Raw genomic sequence first — 773 nt, 5'->3', positions numbered from 1 at the left:
TCCCCCCCGCCTGTGTTTGTGGGAAGGGGTGGGGAGAGAGGGCACCCCAGAACTGGTCCCACCTGCTAACCTCTTCTCCTATGCTGGGAGGTGGCTTCTGCCTCCTGCAATGTCCCTGCCTGCCCTGGGGAAATGGGAAGATCTCATCCCAAGGAACAGGTCTGAGCTAGCTCACTGCAAGCAGCAGCCCGAGGGCTTGCCAGCCTGCTCCAGGACTTTCTGGTAGACTAAGTGGGTGCTGGATGCAGAACCCTGGGAATTACATGGGACTCTGTCCCCAGGCAAGAGGGGCCTCTGGAGTTTTTTGCTGAGTGAGAAAGGAGATGGAGCTTTTACTATCTCCCCTTATCCTTCAGGCCTTTGCTGGGTTCTACTACACCTTCAGCTTCCTGAACCTGACCAGCCAGCAGTCTCTTAATCACGTCAACTCCACCATCCAGACCTTCTGCAATAAGACCTGGACAGAGGTGAGTCCTGTTAGAGGCAGCTCGGCGCCCTGCGCTTGTCCTGTCACAAACCTCTGCCCAGGAGGCACACGTCCTGCTGTCCCCTGACCCAGGGAGGCTTCCTAAGCATCCGTTTCATTCCTCGTTGCACCATGTCCCCCACTGGCCCCACAGCTGCTGGAGGCCTACCCGCAGGACAAGCAGCACCTACAGGAGTACTGCCCTGTGGCGATCTACATCCTGACGATGCTGTTCGATGGCTACAAGTTCAATGAGCAGACGTGGAGCAGCATCCACTTCAGCCGGCAGGTAAATGCCCTGTGGGGC

At 57.6% G+C, this 773-nt stretch overlaps 1 protein-coding gene across 1 annotated transcript in view; it reads left to right on the top strand.

Moving 5' to 3' along the window:
- Window positions 1-356: 356 nt before the first annotated feature.
- The window catches only part of LOC104278955 (ectonucleoside triphosphate diphosphohydrolase 8-like), a gene marked incomplete at its 5' end in the record, with an annotated part of 1,390 nt that continues 973 nt past the window's right edge, over window positions 357-773 (top strand). Inside the window, 2 exons of the mRNA XM_009876085.1 lie at window positions 357-467; window positions 621-755. Coding sequence (XP_009874387.1) covers window positions 357-467; window positions 621-755 — 246 coding nt within the window. The remainder of the gene's footprint in view (window positions 468-620; window positions 756-773) is intronic.

This window comes from Apaloderma vittatum, unplaced genomic scaffold (assembly GCF_000703405.1).
Source record: "Apaloderma vittatum isolate BGI_N311 unplaced genomic scaffold, ASM70340v1 scaffold27239, whole genome shotgun sequence".
Classification (NCBI taxonomy): Eukaryota; Metazoa; Chordata; class Aves; order Trogoniformes; family Trogonidae; genus Apaloderma; species Apaloderma vittatum.
The sequence above is the reverse complement of the archived record's forward strand: the minus strand, read 5'-3'. Positions and strand labels throughout refer to the sequence as shown.